Source organism: Oratosquilla oratoria, chromosome 12, assembly GCF_046742065.1.
Source record: "Oratosquilla oratoria isolate Oo_2021 chromosome 12, ASM4674206v1, whole genome shotgun sequence".
In the NCBI taxonomy this organism is placed as follows: domain Eukaryota; kingdom Metazoa; phylum Arthropoda; class Malacostraca; order Stomatopoda; family Squillidae; genus Oratosquilla; species Oratosquilla oratoria.
Genome location: NC_134788.1, coordinates 51067771 through 51091455, shown reverse-complemented (window position 1 = coordinate 51091455; position 23685 = coordinate 51067771). Strand labels below are relative to the sequence as shown.

At 38.3% G+C, this 23685-nt stretch overlaps 1 protein-coding gene across 1 annotated transcript; it reads right to left on the bottom strand.

Moving 5' to 3' along the window:
- Window positions 1–7362: 7362 nt before the first annotated feature.
- On the bottom strand, window positions 7363–23474 carry LOC143031722 (uncharacterized). The gene is made up of 2 exons (XM_076195932.1): window positions 23366–23474; window positions 7363–9347 (listed from the first exon to the last, which is right to left on the bottom strand). Exon 2 carries the CDS (start codon window positions 9159–9161, stop codon window positions 8031–8033), a length of 1131 nt encoding a protein of 376 aa, XP_076052047.1. The 5' UTR covers window positions 9162–9347; window positions 23366–23474; the 3' UTR covers window positions 7363–8030.
- Window positions 23475–23685: the final 211 nt, after the last annotated feature.

The following is a 23685-nucleotide window of genomic DNA, read 5'->3' as shown; positions in this document are numbered from 1 at the left end:
AGTGCGGTAATTTCGGCGGTGCCTAGATAGCTTGTGATCTACAATACTTACTTCTGCGTCGATGATGACGGTCCCTCGGTTGCCTCTGGGTGGGTCCTTCCTCTTCCTTCTTACACACACTCCACTGCACCTAGTCTAAATCTAGCCTAATTCCCTACCTCCCAACCATTAACCCATTCAACTCCGATGACAAGAGGTCTTGTCATTTGGTCAAATAAAACAAAAAATCATAAAACACCAAAATGTTTGATCAAACACCAGAAAAATATGACGTCAATCCTCGCTTCGCTGCGAGCGAAGCGAGGATTGACGTCATATTTTTCTGGTGTTTGATCAAACATTTTGGTGTTTTATGATTTTTTGTTTTATTTGACCAAATGACAAGACCTCTTGTCATCGGAGTTGAATGGGTTAATACTAGCCCCACCGATCCTCCGTGTCTCTACCTCCCTTACACTCACGTTCCCCCAACCACCCACGCGCGGTCCTTCCCAGGCACTGTCCACCCACTCCGATGCGAGGGCACTCCACCCCCTCTGGCGGGAAGGGGGGTACCAGCGCTCTTGCCCTTTGACCCCTTCCCCCCCCCCCCCGAAGGAGAGGGAAGGGGTGCCAACCGTCCGTCGTCGTCCGCGCCATATACACTCACACCACACACACACACACACATATATATATATATATATATATATATATATATATATATATATATATATATATATATATATATATATATATATTTATATATATATTTATAATTCTTTAAGTCTCTGTTCTCTTTTTTTTTTTTTTTTTTTTTTTGCTTCATTTCTAAGTGTCTTTTCTTTCTCTATTTCCTTATTGCTCATTTTCCTTTTTATTCATACACTTGTATCATTTTCACCATTTGCTATTTTGCTGCTTTTTATAGTTCCTCTTCAGCTATCATTTAAATCCTTAGTTTGATCTTTAGTGGCCTATAGCGTTTTTCTCTAGAGTATTGTTCCATTCTATGCACCTCCTCAAATTCTTTGTGCAATTATTATCCCTCTTCTTGAATCTCTTCCAGAATTTTCTTTGCAATTTCTTTATCTCTCCTCTCTCTCTCTTTTTTATGTGTATACATTATGTTTTTCTTGACTACCATAAACTACAATGTATTTTTTATCCACTGTGTCTCTTACTCAGTTTTCCTTTTCTTTAATTACAGTTTCTTTAGCATTTTCCTCTACTTGCTGTTGTACTATCTATTTTTTTCTGATTTTCTTGTTCTTGTTTCTACTAATTTTTCATTTCTAGAAGATGAGTCTCCTTGATTCTCCAACTTTTTCAGTCACTGATTACATTTGTTCTTTGACCTCTTTTTTCAATTCCTCGTTTTTGTCTTCATTTTTCTTTCTTTCGTTATCACTTCTGATTATAATTCACTTTTTTAGATCATTAAGCTATCTGTTCATTTCTTCGTTAGTTTTTTGAAGATTGGTTATCTCTCTGTACATTGCTCTATAATAAATTCTTAAATCTATTAGTTCCTCCATCAAGTCGTTAATGTCTCGATTCCTTAGTACATTGCTAAACCTAATTTCTCTTTCTACATCTAATCCTTTACCTAATAATCCTCTTTCTCTTTGAAGTCCCGAAAAAAGAACATTATACCACCTTTCAGTTGATTTTGGTAAATCGTTCAAACAAGTTCTCTTTGGTATTACTCCTAATGTTGATTCGACTCTGCTCATATCCAATCCTCTCTTTGTTGGTTCATTATTCTTTTCTTTTTTTCTCCATTTTAGTATATTCATACACTATATCAAACTGGATAATTATTATACCATAGCGGTCACTCGAACAACACATCTTTTCCGTAAGCACAACATAGGTGTTTCCTTGTTCTTATAGTAAAAGCGCTGGCTTAGAGCTCTTTCGCTAGTCTTCCGTTCACGCCAACGTCAGTATATATATATATATGTATATATATATATATATATATATATATATATATATATGTTTGTATATTACATATATATACATACATTTATATATACAGTGATACCTTGAGGTACGATCGCCCTAACATACGAAAAATTGAGATACGATATATATATTTTTATTCAATTTACGCCCTAACATACGACGAAATTTTTGAGATATGATGTGGTGACGCGCGATAATTTTAAACGCCAGCAGTAGGTGGCAGACTGTTCACTCGGCTCCAGACGATTTCCAACGCTTCAGTTCGTGTGTTGTCTTCTCGTTTACAGCTTCGCTGTTTGTGCCTGAATACCATGGGCCACAAAGGTAAGGGCAAGGATAGTGAAAAAAACGATCTCGATGGAGGTAAAATATGAAATAATTGCAAAACATGAGCGTAGTGTACAGGTGAGTGACTTAGCCAAAGAATATGGACGTAAAGCATCAACAATATTCACGATCATTAAGCAGAAAGATGCAATGAAGAAGGTGTAGCCTTCCAAAGGCGTCACCATTATTTCGAAGCTTAGAACAGACCTACATAATGAGATGGAGCGCCTACTTTTAATATGGATTAAGGAGGAGTTGACTGGTGACTTTGTAATGGAATCAATAGTCTCAAAAAAGGCTATTGGTATCTTCCAAGACCTTAAACCTGTCTCCGTGGTTTGATATGATAAATAGCATAATTATTTTATTGTGTATGTTATTACTCATGTATTGATCTATAAACTGTGCTAGTTTTGTGTAATTCAAGTTTGTTTTGGGGTAATTTCGTATCGCTGGAATGGATTAATTCTATTTCCATTCATTTAATTGGTAATAATTGTTTTCAGATACGATTCTTTTTTTTTTTTTTTTTTTTTTTTTAATACGACGGCGGTCACGGAACGAATTAATTTCGTATCTGAAGGTATCAATGAATATATATATATATATATATGTGTGTGTGTGTGTGTGTGTGTGTGTGTGTGTGTGTGTGTGTGTGTGTGTGTGTGTGTGTGTGTGTGTGTGTGTGTGCAATAAAAACACTAGGAGCGTGTGTTCACAAATGCGTAACCACTAGGAAAAGTAAACTAACGAAGCAGAGCGCTTTCGTATAATTACATCTTCAGTGCAGATACAAAGAAGGAATTATAAAATGAAGAAACAAGGTACAGAATATATGACAAAGTGAAGAGGGCATTCGGAGAGATAGTGGAAGAAGTACACGTGACGGACGTTTGAACCGTCCTGGTAACCAACAAGTATGGGACAACTGCTCATAATTTATTATAATTTAGATAATTTTGAAATTTCATGAGAAATATAACTATCTAATTTGTACAAACCTTGATGAAGATTAACATTTATCCCCTTACTAGATTTGATCAAACTGCATTCAATTAAATTTCTTTCTGTTATGTTGTTGTTGTATGTGATGACTTTAGCGTTATCCCAGTCAACTGGGTGGTTAAATTGGTTCATGTGGTTGAATATACCGCAAGATTTGTTTCCCTCTCTAACGTATTTCTTGTGTTGATTGATTGATTGATTTTCATTTTGCCAAACCCTGTGGTGGGGAAAAAGAATACTGCTACCAAGTCTTTCCACTTGAGTTGTATGATACGACAAAAATGGAGATAGGACTAGGCATCCTTCTCTTTGTAGCCCCACAGGGGACATTCCTAAAGAAGTAAAGGCATAAGACGGTCTGGGAGGAATTATCCTACCAGTACCTTAAGGTTTAGGTCTTTTAATGTGCGTGGATGTGATATAGATGAGAGGAAAAGAGATAGGCAGTATGTTTGTGAGAAGAAAGATGGATGTGTTGGCATTGAGTGAAACTAAGTTGAAAGGAAGGGACAAGTTTGAATTTGGGAGTGTAGTTGGGAGGATCTCAGGAATGAATAGAGGGCAAGGGAGAGTAAGGGTGGCTATACTAGTAAGTGAAGAGATAGGTAATCATGTTGTGGATTGGAAGGAGGTTTCTTCAAGGTTAATGTGGATGAAGGTGAAACTGGGAAGGGAGATGTGGGTTTTTGTAAGTGCATATAGGCCTGGTAGTGAGAAGAGTGTAGAAGAAAGGGAGGCTTTTTGGATGGATTTAAATGAGTGCATAGAGGGATTAGGGAGAAATGTCAATGAAGTGGTATTGGGAGACCTTAATGATATGGTAGGAAACTAACCAGTAGACAGAGTGGTTGGGAAGTGTGGAGTTCCAGGAAAAAATTATAGTGGAGGGTTGGTGGTGATGTGTCTAGAGAGTTGATGATAGCAAATACAGAGTTTAGGAAGAAAGTCAACCATAAGTACACATGGGAGAGGGTGATGGATGGAAGGGTAGTAGATAGAGCAAAAATGGACTATATAGTGGTAACTAGGAGTATAGTAGGAAGAGTTAAGGATGTACATGTTCTAAGGGGAGAGAGTGGGGAAATATCAGATCATTTTTTGGTGCTGTGATGCAAAGCCACACTGGAAAGACTTTCTCCTGAGTGGGTCACCACATGATCTTTGTTGTGACTTTTCAGCTATTTGATACCCTTTTGTGAGGAAATAGAATTACAGAAGTAACACTGGAAAGGATTCTCTCCAATGTAGGTCATCATATGATATCTACAATGACTCATAGTATATCTGTGCTGCCACTGTCACACTGGATCCTCTTCATCATATGACACATATGGAATTAACTGATAGCTCTTCCAAGAAATTATGATAATTACCCCTCATCCTAGAAAAAATGTAATTATAAGATTGACATCGCTTTGAAATTGTGTAAAACACTCTAATAAGATTGTGGATGTTTCATAGAGAAACCATTTCATACTAAAGTTCCTTTGTACCTCAACAGACAGTTTGTACTTGCCATCACCTAACATAAAATGGATAGAAACACTAACAGATATGGTGCTTTGCTCTAGCTTTTTCCTCATATCATGAGACATGGAAGTGGGGAATTACCCAGCTGGCCACAGCAGTCATATGTTAATATAACTCCAGAACATTCCATGTTTGGGCCCATAAGACCTGAATCTAAACATAACCTATACTAGGAAGATTTCAATTTATCTCACTCATCTGACTCAAATAAGTGATGCAAATTATATCCTTTAAGATACACTGGTAAGTGGTGTATGTGTTATTTTAGCAAAATAGGCATTATATACATAAACCCAGTCATCTGTTAGGAGGCCTGTGACATCTCCTTTACCAGTTGTGACACTTGTGTGATATTACTGGCATAAAAAAGAAAGGGAAAAATCTCATTCTGGAACTTTTATTTGGTATAAGTATTATCTTAGTTTAGAAAGTGTTCCTACCTATTAACATTAATAAATGTAAAGTTGAATGTTCAGTGAGCTTTGGTTTCATTTGTACATTTCCCACATTACTGCTTTTCAAATGGACACTTCCCATATGAACACTTTATACAAGAACATAATAATAGTATAGACAGATGCATTATCATCAGCAATTATATTCAGTACACTGGTTAGACAGTGGCTTGTGTCAAAGACTTGATCTGGCAACCATGCGTTTGTTTACATTGTAGTGAAACAATATCAATGGGTCGGAGCACCCAGCATCATAATGATCAGTTTACCATGATCAGAATTTCCACTGTATTTATGAAATTGATATGATGTGTGTGAATAGATGTGATATTGATATGACCAAATAGATAATTAGTGACCAATATTGACAGCAGTCAAGTGATGGTAGGTGACACATATCTCATTCTATTAACAGTGTCACAGCCCCATGACACTTCCATGGCAAAATTATGCTTCTCATACTTGGCCTCACTACTTGCTACCAACCACTACTTGAGTGCTATTAATATTGGTCACTGATTATTTATTTGGTCATATCTATATAAACACACATGAACTTAATATAGAGGAAATTATGAAAGTGGTAAACCAGTCATTATAATGGAGTTTGCCCTGATCCATTTATACTATCTCACTACAATGAAAACACACAGTTCCCAGATCAACTCCAACACGATCCAACCAGTGTACCTTTTGGGCCCTTTCTCCCTATAGGGGGGGGTAGCAGAATCAAAGCATACACCCACATTTCACCTAGCCCACACCCTTTTGTTGGTCTTACATTCACCTAGTTGTGGCCCCCCCTAATGGGAACCACCTTTGTGTGGGGGGTGGGGGGTGAGGCTTGCATGTTTCTATGACCTAGCAAGTGAGGCTAGAGGGGGCATCAGGCCCATCTCTTCCTTAGGGGAAGAGGCCCACCCATGCTAGCATGTTCACCAGTGAGGGACTAGACAAAATGGTTCCTGGAGCTAGACTGCCCACATGGGCCAACAGTGACACCCACCAGAGGGACCACCTTATGAAGTTGTCATGTGCTGGATGGTTGGGTGTCTGGGCTGGGATGAGTTGTGGGGTCAAGTCTTTGATCCGTATTGAACAAACTTTTGAATCATGAGGAACCACTTTTTAAAATGAATGGTTGCTATGGGGACAAGTTTCCCTGTTAGTGAGAGTCCATCCTTATTCCCCTCATAGTTATAGGTAGTTGCCCTTGGCTCCTGGAGCCAATTAAATCACAAAATATCTCTATGGATACACTTGAAAAATCCTCCTGAGCCAAGTCTCAAATTGTGCACTAGACACAAAGAAGGTTCCTCCAATATCCATCTACTTTGCCTAATCACAGAACTGTTCATTCTGAAGACCAAGTACCACCATTTGCCTAAAATTTTATATAATTTAGGATTTATTTATTTTGTGCACAGCAAACTTGAAATCATTAAACTATAATTTCTGTAATATCAGCCAGAAAAATCATGATATTCAAGACAAAGGGCATTAACATGTTCACTCCCATATGAGAAATCATTATGTGAAATAGAGAAAAATATCAAACACTGACCATTCTTATACTTTATCCTTAGGGAATCTGTCCTGTAAATGGATGTAGCAGTTTTCAATATTTCATCCAGCTATTCACTAGTAGTTAGCAGTTTACTTTTGCTTCACACCATTTCCTTCCTTTGAATTTGACATGTCACCTTGTTTTGTTTTCTTTTCAAGTAAACTCAAGTACAGAATCAGGATGGGCCATTCCAACAGCTCCCTTTTCCCTTGTCATAATTTTTAACTTCTGATTTTGGTTTTGGCTTTGTTTCAATGTTGTGCATATCTTAGTATTTCTACTTATCCAAAGCTCTTTCAGCAGCCCTTTTTTTTATCAGTAGCATCTTTGCTCATGCTGTTATTCTTCCATATTAGGTCTCAGGAGGAAACTGCTATTTTTTTTTTTTTCAAAACTGAATTTGATGCATAAAATATATATATATATATATATATATATATATATATATATATATATATATATATATATATATATATATATATATATATATATATCAAGAATTCAGTTATGAGGTCATCAGATGTATTTAATTTGAGGGGGCAAAACTGATTACATGTGTCTTGATTTATTTCACTCAATTGAACAAATACTCATGGTGAATAACAACCAAACACAGTACATATGATCTCATATCTACATGTAAAATGAAATTCTACACTTACATTTAAAAAGTCATTGACAGATTCTCAAAATCACATCTTTCTTTTATTTTGAATGCCTCATTATGAAACTATACATTTAGTTTCTTTAATCAAAATATTTCAATTTCATCTTGAACACTTTGCATGTTCACATTTTTTCCTTTGTGCACTAGTTGTAAAATGGGTGTGCACACACAGGTGCACAGCTTAGAGGGAACAGTGTTCACTGCACAGATCACAGTGGAATAGTTTCTTACCAGCGTGAGACACCATGTGCCAATTGAGAGACCTCTTGCGTGGGAATGCTGAATCGTACAAGTCACATTGGAAAGACTACTCTCCTGTGTGGGTCATCACCTAATATTTGAGGCGATTCTTTTGTAAGAAATCTCCATTGCATAGATCACACTGGATGGGTCCTCATATGTTATGTGAGATAACCTTTAGTGAGAAAGCAGAATCACACTGGTCACACTGGAAAGGCTTCTCTCCTGTGTGGGTCCTCATATGCTGTGAGATAACCTTTGTTAAGAAGGCAGAATCGCACAGATCACACTAGAAAAGCTTCTCTCCTGTGTGGGTCCTCATATGCTTTGTAAGATATTCCTTTCTTGAAAAAGCAGAATTGCACATGTCACACTGGAAAGGCTTCTCTCCTGTGTGGGTCCTCACATGTGTTGTGAGACTACTCTTTTGTGAGAAAGCAGAATCACAAAGGTTACACTGGAAAGGCTTCTCTCCTGTGTGGGTCCTCATATGATCTGTGAGATTACTCTTTTGTGTGAAAGCAGAATCACAAAGCTCACACTGAAAAGGCTTCTCTCCTGTGTGGGTCCTCATATGTCTTTTGAGATAAACCTTTACTGAGAAAGCAGAATTGCACAGGGCACACTGGAAAGGCTTCTCCCCCGTGTGGGTCCTCCTATGCTCTGTGAGGGATTTCTTCATTGTGAAAGCAGAGTCGCAGAAGTCACACTGGAAAGGCTTCTCTCCTGTGTGGATCATCATATGATTTTTTAGTTCATGCTTTTGTATGAAAGCTTTATTGCACAGGCCACACTGGATTGGCTTTTCTCCAGTGTGGGCCATTATATGTACATTGAGGTTAGTTTTTTGTGAGAAAGCTCCATTGCACAGGTCACATTTGAAAGGCTTCTCTCCTGTGTGGGTCCTCATATGCTTTGTGAGATTACCCTTTTGTGAGAAACCAGAATCACACAGGCTACACTGGAAAGGCTTCTCTCCTGTGTGGGTCCTCATATGTTTTGTGAGACTACCCTTTTGTGAGAAAGCAGAATCACAGAGGTCACACTGGAAAGGCTTCTCTCCTGTGTGGGTCCTCATATGCTCTGTGAGATTACTCTTATGTGAGAAAGCTGAATCACAAAGCTCACACTGGAAAGGTTTTTCTCCTGTGTGGGTCCTCATATGTCTTGTGAGAAAAGCCTTTTCTGAAAAAGCAGAATTGCATAGGGCACACTGGAAAGGCTTCTCTCCTGTGTGGGTCCTCCTATGCTCTGTGAGGGATTTCTTTATTGTGAAAGCAGAGTCGCAGAGGTCACACTGGAAAGGCTTCTCTCCTGTGTGGGTCATCATATGCTTTGTGAGAGTACTCTTTATTGAGAAAGCAGAACTGCACAGGGCACACTGGAAAGGCTTCTCTCCTGTATGGGTCCTCATATGCATTATGAGAAAGCAGAATCACATAAGTCACACTGGAAAGACTTCTCTATAGTGTGGTCATTACATGATATCCAAGATGACTCATGATATAACTGTGCCATAGATGTCACACCAGATCCTTATCATAGTATGACACACATGGAATACACAAATAGCTCTTCCAAGTAAATGGTGATAGGTATTCTCATCCTGGAAAAAAATGTAATTGTATGATTGACATCTAACTCTGAAAATCTGTAATACACTGTAATAAGATATAGGATGTTTCATACACAAACCATTTCATACTCAAGTCCTTTTGTACCTAAACAGACCCTTTGTACTTGCCACCACCTAGCATAGAATAGGTAGTAACACTAACAGAGATGGTGCTATGATATATTGCATTCTACTTTTTCATTAGAAATGTGCTGAAAATCACCCAAAGTCTACATGCATTCCCACCCCATCATGACCCGAATGACTCAAATTTTGTTCTTCTAGCTTTTTCCTCATGTCATGAGATTTGGAAATGGGGAATGGCCCAGCTGGTCACAGCAGTCATATTTTTATATAACTTGTTATAGCCACTGGTCACCACTGTCATTTTTCTGTCACTCGAAACCAAGACTATTTGAAGACACTCATAAACGACCTATCAACCCCCTCCCACACACACACACATCACCATAACTTGTTAACAGCTCCAATGGGTTCTTGGTTCTGTCCTGTTTTCAAGCCAGACTCAAAGCTTACAATGAAGCGCCGACGAGGTCCACGTCAAAGCTCCGCCCACTTCACCCACTACTTAAAGGCAGTCATCAACTTCGACAAACACAATCAAGACCCCTGTGTCTTCCCTAGGTCTCAAGATGTTTGCTTTGACATCATTCCCGCCCTTCCACCTGCTGCTCCACCACCAACCCCCTTAGAACAAGCCTCATTCCCCCCACAACTAAATTGAATATAACCAACTCTTGACCAGTAGAAGTGGAACCCCCCCTATTTTGAATCTGTCTATCTTTACATGCATTTGTTTTGTGTCTGGGAACATTTCTCTTGTGTTTGAATTATTATAAGTTTCTTGTTCCATTATATTTCTTTATATAATATGTCTGATGTCATCCTTCGGGATATATTTATTTGTATTGGTGATGGTACAGATTATATATATGTTTCCATGTAATTAGACTTCTCACCTTCCCTTTATGTGTGTAAAATTCTACTAAGAACCAATACGTCCATGAACGTACTTTGTTATGGCTGCATTGTGCCTTCGTAAAAAAATCAGTTTCAACCCTGTACAGACCTGGCCACTATTCATAGTCATGGAATAGTTCAGCCCACCTCTGCAAGCCAAAACAAACTCCATAACATTCCATATTTAGGCAGATAACACCTAAATCTAAACATGACATAATTTTGGTAGGTTTATTTCGTTCATGTCACTCATCTGACTCAATTAAGTGATGCAAGTCATATCATTTAAGATACACTCATAAATGGTGTACCTGTTTTATTATTTAAACAAAAGATAATAAATAAATAAGATCTAAGAAAGTGTAGAGGTGCTTTTCATATTTTCTATTGTCACATTTAGTAAAATACCTGTTTTTCTAAAAGAAAAATATATATCAGATATAACTACTAAAACAATTTCAACAATCATGATGTATTACTTGGTAGGTAGAAATGCCTATGTGTCATATAATGGCCAATCTTCGCACACTAGAAATCTTAGGAACAGAGTACTCAGTTCCCAGTCCTATTCCACCATATTCTTCAATCTATACATGCATGATATATTGACACCCCACACCTCAGAATTACAAATCTCTTCCTACACAGACAAGATAATTACATCCATACACCATAATGCAGACAGAGCAAAAAAAGTTGGTACATACATGAATTTGAGCCTAGGTATGTTAGAAAATCAGAGAATAGGAGACAGGACCCAACAACTGTTGTTGCTCCTTTCCTGTATACTACAATTAGATAAATACAACAGCCATAACTTGACACATTCAACACCTGTTTCACCACAAATAGACTCAAAATAGCCTCAACCGAATCCACAGCCACATTTCTCACCAACTGGATAGCAGAATACAAATACATACCAAGCCTCTTTATCAACAACACCCTCATACCACACACACACTAAAGAAACTAAATCCAGAGGAAGATTGTAAATCACTAGAAAAAGACCTGGACATAGTCTGGGAATGGAGTCAGAAGTGTGAAGTGAACTTCAACATTGAGAAATGTAGTATGATGGAATTTGGAAAAAGCAAAAATAGAATATCGGGATAATATAAAATTGGTACAAAGGAAGTTAAGAAAGTCAACTCGTAAAGGGACCTAAGAGTAACTATCTCCAATGATATGGCACCAGACAAACAAACATATCAACAAAATAGTCGGAGAAACTTTCAATTTATTAAGATCAATGAAAGTGGCCTTTGACTACATGGATGAAGAAATGGTAAAGAAAATATTAGTTACATTGATAAGACCAAGATTGGAGTATGCTGCGACACTATGGACACCTAGTACTAAAAAGAACATAAAGAAATTAGAAAGAATTCAAAGAGCAATGACAAAGATGGCACCAACACTCTCCAAATTGATATACGAACAAAGATTGGACACATTTGAACTACCAACCCTGGAACAAAGAAGAGAAAGAGGAGATCTACTAACCATCTATAGAATTATGAAAGTCCTTGATAGAGATGATTTACTAAAGTGGGATAAAAGAAAAACAAGAGGACATGAAAATAAACTTAAAAAGGATAGTTACAGATGAGATCTGAAAAAGAATAGCTTCCCACACAGAGTGATAGATATCTGGAACAAACTGAATGAGAAAACAGTGTGGAAAAATAATACAAGAATTTAAGATCAAACTGGGTGCTGAGAGATAAAATAACGGGCCACTATGAGCATAGCTCTCTTCCTGTAAAATACGACCAGGTATATACAACTAGATAAATGCACACACCCAAGATCCTTCGAGTAACATTCGATACATTCATGTCACTCAAGCAACACATCACAAACATAAACACAATGCATACTTACACTCAACACTCTTAAATCACTTGCAAGTACAACATTCAGACAGAGCAAAGAAACTACCACTACACTATATAAACAATATGTACATCCAGTGATGAATTATGTAAGCCCCGCATAGGCACATAATCTCATCAAGACACACCCCAACACCCTACAGACTATGCAGAACAAAACTCTAAAGACAATTACAGGCTGCACAAATACATCACCTACAGACCATCTACACCATAAAACAAAAGTCTTCAAAGTCAAGTATCACCTTGATATGAGAGGCACACAAACACTTGTCAAAGCCTCCACAAACACAGCCCATCCATTACACTGCATGGTCCATCACCCACACACACACAAAGAAACATCAAGACAACACATTGCTGCATGCCAGACCCCCTAATATCAATCCCTCTGAATCCTCTCTCCACTGTAAGTACAGTTTACCTGGCTAGACTGTTGTATAGCCACTTTCCAGCCCTTCAAAGCTACCAGAAGAGACTGGATGACTACATAACAGATAACTGTCCAGGATGCAGCACTTCACCCCATACTACTACACATTAAAGAAGACTGCATTGTCAGCAACATGCCAGCAACACAATATACACTATAAAGGATTTGTGGGAAAACCCTGTTCGAGTTGTGGCGATCCTCAAGGAGAAGGGACTGCCTGGCCAGGCAGTCTAGGGAACAACAACAACGAATGCCAATCACAATGTATACCATATAAGTTCTATGAGGAAAGAAAACTTGCCTACTCAGTGCAAAGATACATCTGAAGAACCACTTGCTGAAGAGGCACCTTCAGAAGAGCTGTAAATGCTCTGCTTTGTTCTGCAGTACATTATATCATGGTCAATACCTACTTCATAGTGCTGTGCAAATAATTTATCATGATCAGCAGTTTGGGTCCTTTGATGTGCATGGATGTGGTACAGATGAGAGTAAAAGGGAAGAGATAAGTAGTATGTTTGTGAGAAGAAAGATGGACTGTGTTGGCATTCAGTAAAGCTAAGTTGAATGAGAGGGGCAAGTGTGAGTTTGGGAGTGTAGTAGGGAGGTTCTCAGGAGTGAAGAGAGGACGAGGGTGAGAAAAAGTGGCTATACTAGTAAGTGAAGAGATAGGTAAGCATGTAGTGGAGTGGAAGGAGGTTTCTTCAAGGTTAATGTGGATGAAAGTGAAACTGGGAAGGGAGATGTGGGTTTTTGTAAGTGCATATGGGACTGGTAGTGAAAAGAGTGTAGAGGAAAGGGAGGCTTTTTGGATGGATTTAAATGAGTACATAGAGGGATTAGGGAGAAATGTCAATGAATTGGTATTGGGAGACATTAATGCTAGGGTAGGAAATGAACCAATAGATGGAGTGGTTGGGCAATGTGGAGTTCCAGGAAAAAATCACAGTGGAGAATTGATGGTGGAGATGTGTCTAGAGAGTTGATGATAGCAAATACAGCATTTAGGAAATAAGTCAACCATAAGCACACATGGAAGAGGGTGGTGGATGGATGAGTGGGTGGTAGATAGAACATTAATGGACTATATAGTGGTAACCAGGAGTATAGTGGGAAGAGTTAAGGATGTATATATTCTAAGGGGAGAGAGTGGGGGAATATCAGATTTATTCTTGGTGGAAGGTAAGTTGAGGAAAGGTGGAGAAAAAGGGCAGAGGGTAGGGAAGTACTTAGAGTGAACTGCTTAAATGAGAGAAAAAGGGAAGGAGTGTAATAAGAAGCTGAGAGAGAAATGGGAGGGAGTGAAGGATAGAATAGAACTAGGAGTGGAGGAGGAATGGGATGGTTCAAGGAGGGATTCACAAGGTGTGCAAAGATGGTGTGTGAAACAAGGAGGATGGGAGGAAATAGAAGGAATGGTAGTGAATGGTGGGATGAGGAAGCAAAGAAGGGTGCAGAGGAGAAGCAAGCTTTCATAGATTGGTTGCAAATTAGGACAAGGGAATCATATGAGAGGTACAAAGTAAAGAGAAGTAAAGCATAAGATAAAGGAGGCAAAGAGGAGAGCAGATGTGAAATGGGGTAAGAGTATGACAGAGATTTTTGAAAGTAATGAAAAACTATTTGGAAGAAAATTAAGAGAGGAAGAGGAGGCAGATCAAGTAGAGAAGAAAAGGTTATATGTGCAGATGGAGAGATGATAGTGGAAGAGAAGGTAGTGAGAGGAAGGTAGGCAGAGTATCTTAGGGAGTTGCTAAATGTGAAGGAGGATAGGGAGAGAAAGGTAGTTGCAGTGGAAAGCACAAAGAACATGACCATGATGAGTGAGAAAAATGGAGGAGAAATAAAGAAATATGAAGAGAAGGCAGCTGTTAAGATGATGAGAGCAGGTAAGGCACCTGGGTTGGATGGATGCTATGCAGAATGTCTGAAAAAAGGAAGTGCAGTGATGGTAGACTGGCTGGTGAGGTTATTCAATGCTTGTTTAAGAGAGGGTAGTGTCAGAGGACTGGAGGAGTGCCTGTATAGTTCCTCTTTACAAGGGAAAAGGGGATAAGTGTGAATGTAGTAGTTTCAGAGGGATCAGTTTCTTAAGTGTAGTTGGGAAGGCTTATGGGAGGTTCTTGATTGAGAGGATTAGGAGAGGAACAGAGGGAGTAATTGGTGAGGAACAGTGTGGTATTATGACAGGTAAGGGTTGCGTAGATCAGATTTTTGTGGTAAGACAGATATGTGAGAAAGCTATAGGAAAAGGTAAGGATGTATTTTGAGCTTTTATGGATCTGGAAAAGGCTTATGATAGGGTAGACAGGAAGGCACTGTGGGAGGTATTGCAGATATATGGGATAGGAGGAAAGCTTTTAAGAGCAGTCAAGAGTTTTTACAATAGTAGAGCTTGTGTTAGGATTAGAAATGGAGAGAGTGAGTGGTTTGAGGTAAAGGTGGGATTTCATCAGGAATGCATTATGTCACCTTGGCTGTTCAATTTATACATGGATGGGGTGGTGCGAGAAGTAAATGCAAGGGTAGTGGGTCAGGGATTGGAGATGGTTAAAGAAAATGGAGAAAAGTGGGAGATAAGCCAGTTGTTGTTTGCTGATGACACTGCACTTGTGGCAGGATCAGAGGAGGGATTGAGGAAGTTAGTGACAGAGTTTGGGAAGGTGTGCAAAAGAAGGAAGTTGAAGATAAATGTGGGTAAATGTAAGGTGATGAGATGTACAAGGAGAGAGAGTGGCAGCAGACTGGAAGTGAGTATTGAGAGAGAGAGATTGGAAGACGTGGATAGTTTTAGATACTTAAATACGAATATGGCAGGAAAGGGAGGAGTGGAGGTGGAGGTAGAATGTAGATTGAGAGAAGTGAGTAAACGCCTTGGGGGATTAAAAAATGTAATGAGAAATAGACATTTGGGAATGGATGCTAAGAGGAGATTGTATGAAGGAATGATTGTGCCAACAGCACTGTCCGGGGCAGAAACATGGAACATAAGAGAGAAAGAGAGAAGTTTGAATGTGTTTACCTAGTTGTATTTACCTAGTTGTAATATACGGGTGGGGAGCTATGCTCGTGGTGACCCGTCTTTGTATCTCTCCGCATCAAGTTTTATCTTAAAATCTTGTATAGTGTTTGCACATACTGTTTTGTTGTCTAATTTGTTCCATGTATTTATTGCTCTGTGTGGGAAACTGTTCCTTTTCAAGTTTTTTCTATAACTATCCTTTTTCAATTTTTTTCCGTGTCCTCTCGTTTTACTGTTTTCCCACACTAACAGGTCGTTCCTGTCTAAAACTTCCATTCCTTTCATTATTCTGTAGATAGTCAGCAAATCTCCTCTTTCTCTTCTTTGTTCCAGAGTTGGTAGGTTCAATTTGGATAGTCTTTGCTCATATGTTAGTTCAGCGAGTGTCGGTGCTAGTTTGGTTGTCGCTCTTTGTAATCTTTCTAGTTTCTTAATATTCTTTTTGGTACTGGGTGTCCAAAGTGATGCTGCGTACTCAAGTTTTGGTCTTATTAGTGTAGTTAGTATTTTCTTTATAATTTCTTCGTCCATATAAGCAAATGCCACTTTGATTGCTCTCAATAAGCTGTAGGTCTCTCCGAATATTTTATTTATATGCTTATCTGGTTTCATGTCCTTTCCAATCATCACTCCAAGATCTTTTTCATTGTTTGTTATATCTATTTTTTCTTCCCCAATTCTGTAATCTTTTGATATTCTGTTTTTACTCTTTCCAAATTCCATTATACTGCATTTCTTAATATTGAATTTTACTTCCCACTTTTGAGTCCAATTCCATATTGTGTCCAAATCTTGTTGCAATGAGTTGCAGTCCTCTTCCGTTTTTACTTTCTTAAGTAATTTTGTATCATCTGCAAAAAAAAATTATATAGCACTCCACTCCTTCATTCATGTCATTAATATATACGGCAAACATGATTGGGGCCAGTACTGATCCTTGCGGGACACCGCTTTTTACTTCTTCCCAGTTGGAGAATTTTCTCTAATTACAACTCTCATTTTCCTTCCAATCAAGAAGTCTTTCATCCATTCCAATAATTTTCCTCTGATGCCACCTTTTGACTCTATCTTATTTATTAGTTTCATATGAGGTACTTTATCGAATGCCTTTTGCAGGTCCAGAAAAGCACAGTCTGCCCATCCATCTCTTTCTTGTATTATGTCTACTAATCTTGAGTAAAAGCAGATTAGATTTGTTGTACAGGATCTCCCTTGCCTAAATCCAAATTGATTTGGGTTCAGAATAGATTTTTCTGTTTTTGACCACTCTTTCACAAATTTTTGCTATTGTGCTTGTTAGTGAGACTGGTCTGTAGTTAGATGGATCTTCCTTATCACCTCCCTTATAAATTGGTACAATGTTTGCTTTTTTCCAGTCCAATGGTACTTTTCCTTCTTTAAGTGAGGATTTAATTATATTGTATATTTTGTCAGTTAATTCCTCCATGCATTCTTTTAGTATCCAGTTTGCTATTCCGTCTGGGCCATGTGATTTTCTGACATCCAGGGTTTTGATTTGATCACTGATTTCTTTTTGTGTTACGTTTATTTCTTTCATTGCTGGGGATAATTCTCTCTCTCTGCACTGTTAGGCAAGTTTTCTATTGTGAATACTGATCTGAAGTGGTTGTTAATTATTTCAGCCATTTCCAGTTCTTCTATATATTCCTTTTTATCTTGGCGCAGTTTTTCTATTTCTTGTTTGTTTTTCAGTTTTCCATTTACATATTTGTAGAATAGCTTTGGTTCTTTCTTACATTTGTTTATTATATATTTTTCATAATTTCTCTTTTCATCTCTGCGTATTTTTACATATTCGTTTCTTAGTTTGATGTATGTTTGCCATTTGCTTTGTTTCTTATCTCTTTTCCATTTTTTCCAAGCTTTGTCTCTTTTTTCCTTTGCTTCACTATATCTTTTGTTGTACCAGTTCTTTCTGTATGCCTTTTCCATTTTTTGTTGTGGTATAAATTTGTTCACTCCTTCATTATAAATTTCTTTTAGAATGTTCCATTTTTCTTCTATCCCTGTATCTTCGTTTTGGAATTTTTCCCAGTTTGCATTGCGAAAGAATGTTTTAAGTTTCTCAAAGTTTGTTTTGTTATACATAGGTCTTCCTATTCTATGTTTATCATTTTTGCTTTGGTCTGTTTGTTCCTTCAATTCCATTTCTATTAGTACGTGGTCACTTTTTCCTATCGGAGTTTTGTAATTAATATTTTCTATTATCTCAGGTTCTGTCGTAAGTATCAAGTCCAATTTTGAGGGTTCTTCATTTCCTCTATATCTAGTATTTTCTCTAATCCACTGGGTCATTGTGTATTCAATGGTCAAGTCAAGGAGTACATTGCCCCAGTGTTTCTCTCCCCCCCTTCGCTGTCATATCTTCCCAGCATATTTATTTTGAATTAAAGTCACCCATAATTACTGTGTTTCCTCCATCTTTCAGTGTTTCAATTAATTCATCTTTTGTATCGTCTAGTAATTCAGAGTGATCCCTTTCTGTCCAGGCTTGTGTTTTAGGAGGTACATATACCACTGCAAATTTTCTTTTCTTCATTTTTTTTCCTTCGATTTGTACTATAATTGATTCTACATTATTTTTTCCTTCAGTTATTCTTGTTACAGTTAAATCCTTCTTGGCCAAAATTAGAACTCCACCGCCCTGTTTGTTCTTTCTATTCTTTGTCCAGCAGTTATATTCACCTTGTCCCACAGTGTAGGGTGTTCGTGTGTACTTTAATTTGGTTTCTACAATTCCCATTATGTCCGGTTCTTCTAAGACTAGATAATAATTTAATTTGTTTAATCCTGAGATTATTCCGTCTATATTTTAGTTTCTTTTCTCCTCCTCCCCTTCGATCTTCTTTGTTTCCATTTTCCCTATATACCTTTTTCTCAGCCTCATGTCTATCACTCTCCAAAAAAACTCCTTCTTTTCTTTTTCAGTTCTATTCTCATTCCTTTCATTCGCCTCATTCCTCAGTTCCTTTTCTTTCTCTTTTTCTTCCTCACTCATTTCCTTTTTTATCCATATATTTTTGTACTGTTCACTGCTTGCTAATCTCATTGTTCTAGATAGAATTTCTTTTACACTTGATTGCGATCTAAGTTTGACTTTTAATGGTCTATACTGCTTATCTTTAGAGTACCTGCCCATTCTATGAGTTTCCTCGATTTCTCGGTCCTAGCCTATATCATCTGTTTGTAACTCCTTTAGAATTTCTTTGGTAATCTATTTTTCTTCCTTTTCCCTTTAATATCTTGGTACATTGTGTTTTTCTTTAATGCCATAGACTACTATACACCTTTTCCTATCCACTGTGTCCCTAACTAGGTTACTTTTCTCTTTAATAATCTGAATTACAGTTTCTTTGGTATTTTTTTTACTTGTTGTTCCATTATTTTCTTTAGGGATATTTCTTGACTTTCATGTTCAATTTTTCACTATTTTTTGATTTCCTGTAGGTCATTCTCCTTCATTCTTTCTTCCACCTTTTCAGTCACTTCCTTCATTTGACTTTTAATTTCTCGTTTCAGAGCCCCATTCCTACTGTTATCTTCACTTTTCAACCTCTCATTATCACCCTTAAGCTGTTTTAATTCCTTTTTCAAATCGTCTATCCCCCTATTATTTTCTTCGTTGGCTTTCCTTAGGTTTGATACTTCCTGGTACATTATCTTATATTCACTTTTAAGTTCTAATAGCTCATCTACGATTTCACTTAGATCTCTATTCCTCATTATGTTCCTGTATCTGGGTTCTCTATCCATCTCTACTCTAAGTAATCCAGTTCCTTCTCGTTCAAAACCAGAAAATCTACTTACGTCCAACCTTTGGTATCCTCTAGGCCAGTGGTTCTTAACCTTTTTTGGCAGCGACCCAAAATTTTGCACAAATCAAGCATCACGACCCAAGATTTTGCACAAATCAAGCATCACGACCCAAAATTTTGCACAAATCAAGCATCGCGACCCAAGCCTACAAATAAATTTTCTGCTTTGGAGTTTTTATTTAATCATGGTCTGCTTAGAATCCTAAAACTAGGCATCATGTATTTCAATTATTACAGTATATAATTATAATATATTTGTAGTGGGAAAATAATTATTTTCTGCAAACCCTTAGCGACCCAATAAAATGGCTTGGCGACCCAAATTTGGGTCGCGACCCAGGGGTTAAGAACCACTGCTCTAGGTGTTGAAGCGTAGCATGATTTTTTCCTTACTACCCCTAGTGGAGTTTCGATTTTTGTTTCTTCCAGGCTTCTTTTAGTTGCATCTTTAGATTTCGGGGTTTCCGTTTTTAAGAATAAGGAAAAAAAAAATGAAAAAAAAAAAAAGGTTAAACGGAGATACAATTTTGACCTACATTGTTTCACCACGAATACACAGCTCTACCACCCGTACATAAACAACAAGGCCGTTGCTAATCATTTCCAATTTCTTGTTTATGTTTTCGCTCGTAAGTCAACGTTCCGAAAATACGTGCTGCTTCGATCGTTTCTGGACGCTGTGTGTGAATGTGTTTGAGATGAGGTGACTGAGAAGTATGATAGGGGTTACTAGGCTGGATAGAGTGAGAAATGAGGAAGTGAGGAGGAGAGCAGGGGTGGAAAGGGAGTTGGGAGATAGGGTTGATGAAAGAGTATTGGGATGGTTTGGACACATGGAAAGAATGAGTGAAGAAAGATTAATAAAAGAGGTGTGGAAGGCAGAGGTGGAGGGAATGAACATGAGAGGTTGACCCAGGATGAGATGGATGGATGGGGTAAAAGGGGTATTGGGTTAGAGGGGAATGTCTGTTGAGGAAGGACAGGAGAGGACAGAAGATCGGGGTGAATGGAGAATGGTTGTGTATGGATGATGCTGTGATTCATGAGGGGAAGTGGGTAGGGGTATGGGAGGTGAGGGAGTATGTATGAGAAATAAATTTACATATTTAAAAGTAAATCTCATATTAGTTTAGTTGATTTCAGAGATTGCTGACATCACAATCTGGGCCGCACACTCAGCCAAGTTGCTTGAAGCAAGAAGTATAACAGCCATTGCAGAGTCCAGTAGTGTCATTCCTTCCTGTGTAAACTTAAAGTATCTATGTTCAAACTCACTCACGTATCCATTGATATTCTTGTTATTTCTTCTGAAATTAGATAAATTATGAAATGTTGCAAATTGACGTCAACCCTTATCAGGCAAGAACAATGTGTCCAGTTTCTCAATAATGCTCTTTACACAGTTTTCACTCTTCAGAACTGTTAATTGAATTTCAAAAAGAGTCATTTTAGCTCGGCCAGTTAAAGATAAGTATATGGCTAGTGCCTGCTTATCTTTCATTAATTCATTTAACTCACACCATATGCTTATATCCCTTTTCCAGTTTTCATATTCAGATTCATTATTAAACTTAGGAGGGCACTTAGAAGAGGCCATAACTAAACTCTGCCAACCAGTTTTAGACCATACATGCTCCATTCACCACTTCCTTTATACTGGGAACCCAGCACTTCATATAGTAACTCAACATCACTGCCACCTGGTGTCTGTTCACTGAACCACACAAATACAAAATGGCTGCCCTGAGAGGGATCAGTTTGTTGAGTGCAGTTGGGAAAGCTTATGGGATGGTTTTGATTGAGAGGATTAGGAGAGGAACAGAGGAGTAATTGGTGAGGTACAGTGTGGGTTTAGGAAAGCAAGGAGTTGCCTGGATCATATTTTTGTGGTAAGACAGATATGTGAAGGAGCATTAGGGAAAGATAAGGATTTTTTTGGACCTTTATGGATTTGGAAAAGGCATATGACTGGGTTGACAGGAAGGCACTGTGGGAAGTTTTGCAGATATATGGGATTGGGGAAAAGCTGTTAAGGGTGGCCAAGAGTTTTTACAAGAGTAGTAAAGCCTGGGTTAGAATGATAAATGGAGAGAGTAAGTGGTCTGAGGTAAAGGTGGGACAGTCAGGCTGCTGTGTTATGTCACCATGGTTGTTTAATGTGTAAATGGATGGGGTGGTGTGGGAGGTAAAGAAGAGGGTAATGGGCAGGGGGTTGGAAAGTTAAAGAAAATGGAGAAAAGTGGGAGGTGAGCCATTTGTTGTTTGCTGATGACATTGCACTTGTGGCAGGGTCAGAGGAGGGATTAAGGGAGTTAGTGATGAAGTTTGGAAAGGTATGTGATAGGAGAAAGCTGAAGGTAAATATGGTTAAAAGCAAGGCGATGAGATGTACAAGGGTAGAGGATGGCAGTGAGTTGGAAGTAGAGAGAGACTGGAGGAAGTGGACTGCTTTAGGTATTTGTGGTTGCATGTGGTAGGGAAGGGATGAATGGAGGTGGAGGTAAATTGTAGATTGAGAGAAACAAGTAAATGCCTTGGAGGATTAAAAAGTGTTGTGAGAAATAAGCAACTGGGAATGGTTACAAAGAGGAGATCATATCAAGGGGTGATTGTGCTGACAGCATTGTTTGGGGCATAGACTTGGAATTTAAGAGAGGAAGAGATTTAAATGTGTTTGAGATTAAATGTCTAAGAAGCATGGAAGGGGTTGCTAGGTTGGATAGAATGAGAAACAGTGAGGTGAGGAGGAGAGTGGGAGTGGAAAAGGAGATGGCAGATAGGGCTGATGAAAGATTATTGGGCTGGTTTAGACACAGAAAGAATGAATGATGAAAATTAGTAAAAGAGGTATGGAAGGCAGAGGTGGAGAGAATGAACTTGAGGGAACAACTGAGGATGAGTTGGATGGATGGGGTGAAGGCAGTATTGAGCAATAAGGGAATGTCTGTTGAGCAAGGAAGGGAGATGGCAGGAGATAGGGATAAGTGTAGAATTACTGTGTATACATGATACTTCCATGCAAGGAAGGGAATGGTGGGGATGGGGGGTAGGTGGTGCTCAGGTGTGAATGATATTTTGACACAGCCTGAAGGGAATTCTCACTGTCTTTTGTTCTGCATGAGAGGACAGAGAGGGGGGGGGGTTGCCAATTAAGTGAAATGGCCTTGTTGTGGATGTACTGTGTCTTGATGCATTGCATTTGACCCAGGGCAGTTGGCAGGATGCAGGAATGACCCATCATGCATGAGGAGCTAAGGTGGAAGGGGTGGAAAGGGTGGTGGAGGGGAGTGGAATGGGTGGGAGTAGGTAAGTGCCTTTGACTTAGCTATCTCCCTTTTCAGGGGGAAAAAGTTTTTGGTATCTAGACAGATATATGGGGCTTAAAATACTCAGAATGATAAGAGCTAGCCAATGAAATAGGTAAGAATTGCAACTATGAGACCAGCAAACACTTAGATATACCAATTTTTTTGCCTTTTTTTATCACTACCAACATTATTATTAATTAGCAATACTTATATATGGGGTTCAAAATACCCCATGATATGAGCTAGTCAATAACAGAGGTAAGAATTGCAACTATGAGAACTAAACTGACCTGACCTAACCTATCCCCTTGGTTAATAAAAAGATGTTCACCTATCTCAATATTTTCAAAATAGTTACTGATGTTACTATTTGTTCGAGGTACTGGCAAACATCTTGATAAATACCCACAAGCTCACCCCTGCTCAGAATGACAAATACAGTACCAAACGGGAATTGAAGTGCAGCAAATGCAAAATGCGAACACAATATTCACGCACTAAGCTACTTTACCACTATATGATTTCACTTACGAATTCAAGAGAGATGGCACATTTCTATGGCCTGTACAAACCACGGTTAGGAAGACAAATTCCTCAAATAACTGAAGGAGTGCAACACAAGGCTTGACGGGCTTTGACGTCATATGTAAACAAACATGATATAGAGAGCGGAGGTCTAGGTTTTCTATTCTTTATATTTTCCTATTTTTACTCTATGTTTTATATTTTCATGTTATGCATTCTATAATTTATATTCTATATACTATATCTTATGCTGGTACATTGTGACAGGTTGATGAAGGTGGAAAAATAAGTCACAGGTCTAGTTCCGAGTTTCTGAGTTTATTTCC

Coding starts and splice junctions, on each gene's coding strand:
- LOC143031722 (XM_076195932.1), bottom strand. CDS start 9,161: ATGCATATGAGGACCCATACAGGAGAGAAGCCTTTCCAGTGTGCCCTG.